This window comes from Daphnia pulicaria, chromosome 8, assembly GCF_021234035.1.
Source record: "Daphnia pulicaria isolate SC F1-1A chromosome 8, SC_F0-13Bv2, whole genome shotgun sequence".
In the NCBI taxonomy this organism is placed as follows: domain Eukaryota; kingdom Metazoa; phylum Arthropoda; class Branchiopoda; order Diplostraca; family Daphniidae; genus Daphnia; species Daphnia pulicaria.
In genome coordinates this window covers 10730866-10732952 of record NC_060920.1, presented here as the reverse complement: position 1 = coordinate 10732952, position 2087 = coordinate 10730866, and the positions used below count along the sequence as shown (strand labels likewise).

The following is a 2087-nucleotide window of genomic DNA, read 5'->3' as shown; positions in this document are numbered from 1 at the left end:
ACTGAACGTCTGATTGAAGAAACTTAAATTTCGTCTGCACTGTCCCCAGTGGGGAAAAATCTCGTCTGCAATTTAATAAATTAAAATTTTTTCAATCAACTGTAATTCAAGTAAAAGACAATCAGACGAATTATAATGAATAAATCAACGTGTATTCAACATCACTTCCTTTTTTCCTTCCTTATTACATGCGAAAGAACAGTCAAAATGAATGCAACGTCGGCGGTGGCCTAACCGGCGTCCGCAACATTTCCCACAAGAAAAATCAATGTCCCGCGGCCAATAATAAGTATTACGACGTGTCAGGCGATACATTATGTAACAATAGACATGCTGGGTTTGGGGCTAGCTGCTGATTCAGAAAAAAAAGGATTTGATAATAATGAAACAAAAAACAACAGTTTTCTTACATTTGAAAAGAAATAAATGTCTTTTTGAGGTTAGGCGTACAGTGAGAAAAGGAAAGAAAACCAAAGTTAAATCTGGTAAAAAGAAAACCATGAAAAGAGGGATTACATCGAAGAGACTAGAGGCAGAGTCTATAAGAGAGAACCGAGAGTAATAGCTTGTAACTAGCATGTAGCATCATGAAGAGCACATATGGGTTTCATGGTGGGTATAAAGAAACAGAACCGTAGAACACGGGCAAATTTGAAATCTCTGTTAATGTCTTTAAAGATCTCAATAAATTGTGTCGGAAAACAACAAAACAAAAGTCGGCAAACGGCGTGTTCCACTCCGCCGAGTGACAAGTTTCGTTTCATCTTTTCCTAGAAAGAAATATTAGAATTTTGATATGGCCGGATTAGCGATGAATAACTTCTCAATTCCTGACATGGAAAAAAAAAAACACACACACGCACACACACAGCACAACCGAATTGATAAGGGCCCATTATCAGAATTTTGCAAATTTTCCTTTCACGTGTGTGCGGTTGAAGACGTACTAATATTAAAGCGCCGGCAGCATTGTGTTAGTTAATTTTCTCTTTTCTTACATTTACTTTTCTACCCCCAGAAACGCGACACGAATTTTTTTAAACGAAAATGTCTATCACCGTAATTTTTTTGTTTACAAATTTCTCTCTCATTACCACGCCAAAAACAAACAAATAATACATTCGCGATCTGGGGAAATGGTAGATGGCCTCCACCTCTGATTTCGTTTTCGCTCCTTTTTTTTAAAGCGCAATGACAATAATTTCTTCTTCAAATTTTGGCAACATTTTCTTTGACGGTCGTCTTTAGATAAATATGAAGTCTCTTTCCCTCCTTCCCCTCATTCAATAATTTGTCAATTTTGTGGAGGGTAGCACCGGCGTTAAACTTCCTTTCATCATCATCAAAGCCATCGGATATAGCAACTTCTAAATCAAAAGGGGGAGTGGGAGTAAACGGGATAGAGAGGAAACTTGGGAGATTTGCAAAGGCGTGGTTATTTGTTTTGTTTAAGTAGGCGGTGCCCCGTCCGGATAGCCGAGAACGAACTCGAGCGAATCGACGAACGTGTTGGCATCCATACAAGAGTTGTTACTTGGTACCAGGGAAGCGACGCCCAGGACCAGAAGCATCACGGCTTGAATGGGCAGCGCCGTGCGGATCACCCGTCCGAAGAAGCGATAACCACGCTGCAATACGCTCGTGTCCACGGCAGCCGCAGCAGCAGCACTTCCACTTGATTCCTCCCGTTCCGGCGTTAGGGCTGAAGCAGTCGCAACAGCAAAACTGTACAAAAAACCAATCCATGAATAAATATGGTGATGAAAAAGGAAAATTTGTATAACTTAGCAACGCAGTGAGTGTGTCGTTTAAAAACCAATGAATGAAACATAACGAAGCATTGGTCCAATGAAATAATAAGAATAACTTGTGCCGTACTTGGAATGAACTGTGCTGGTAAATGTACGCTCGTCCATGGACGAGGCGCGGGGAACTCTCGGAGATGACGCCCGACTTGGTGACTGCACGACGATGTCAAAATTAAATAATGCGCCACACAATGAAATCAATTAAAATCATAAAGTTCATGCTGAAACGTCACGTCTTAATTCGTGATGTGCCAATGTAAAAAGCGTGTCGAATTCAAA

General features: G+C 40.5%; 1 protein-coding gene across 9 annotated transcripts in view; it reads right to left on the bottom strand.

Annotated features, from left to right (window-relative positions):
* Positions 1–130: 130 nt before the first annotated feature.
* Positions 131–2087, bottom strand: part of LOC124310802 (nesprin-1-like) — an 81086-nt gene continuing 79129 nt past the window's right edge. For all 9 annotated transcript variants that reach the window (XM_046774785.1, XM_046774789.1, XM_046774788.1 and 6 more), the window contains 2 exons: positions 1879–1961; positions 131–1725 (listed from right to left, as the gene is read on the bottom strand). In XM_046774785.1, the coding sequence (XP_046630741.1) occupies positions 1449–1725; positions 1879–1961 (360 nt within the window). In that variant the 3' untranslated portion in view covers positions 131–1448. The remainder of the gene's footprint in view (positions 1726–1878; positions 1962–2087) is intronic.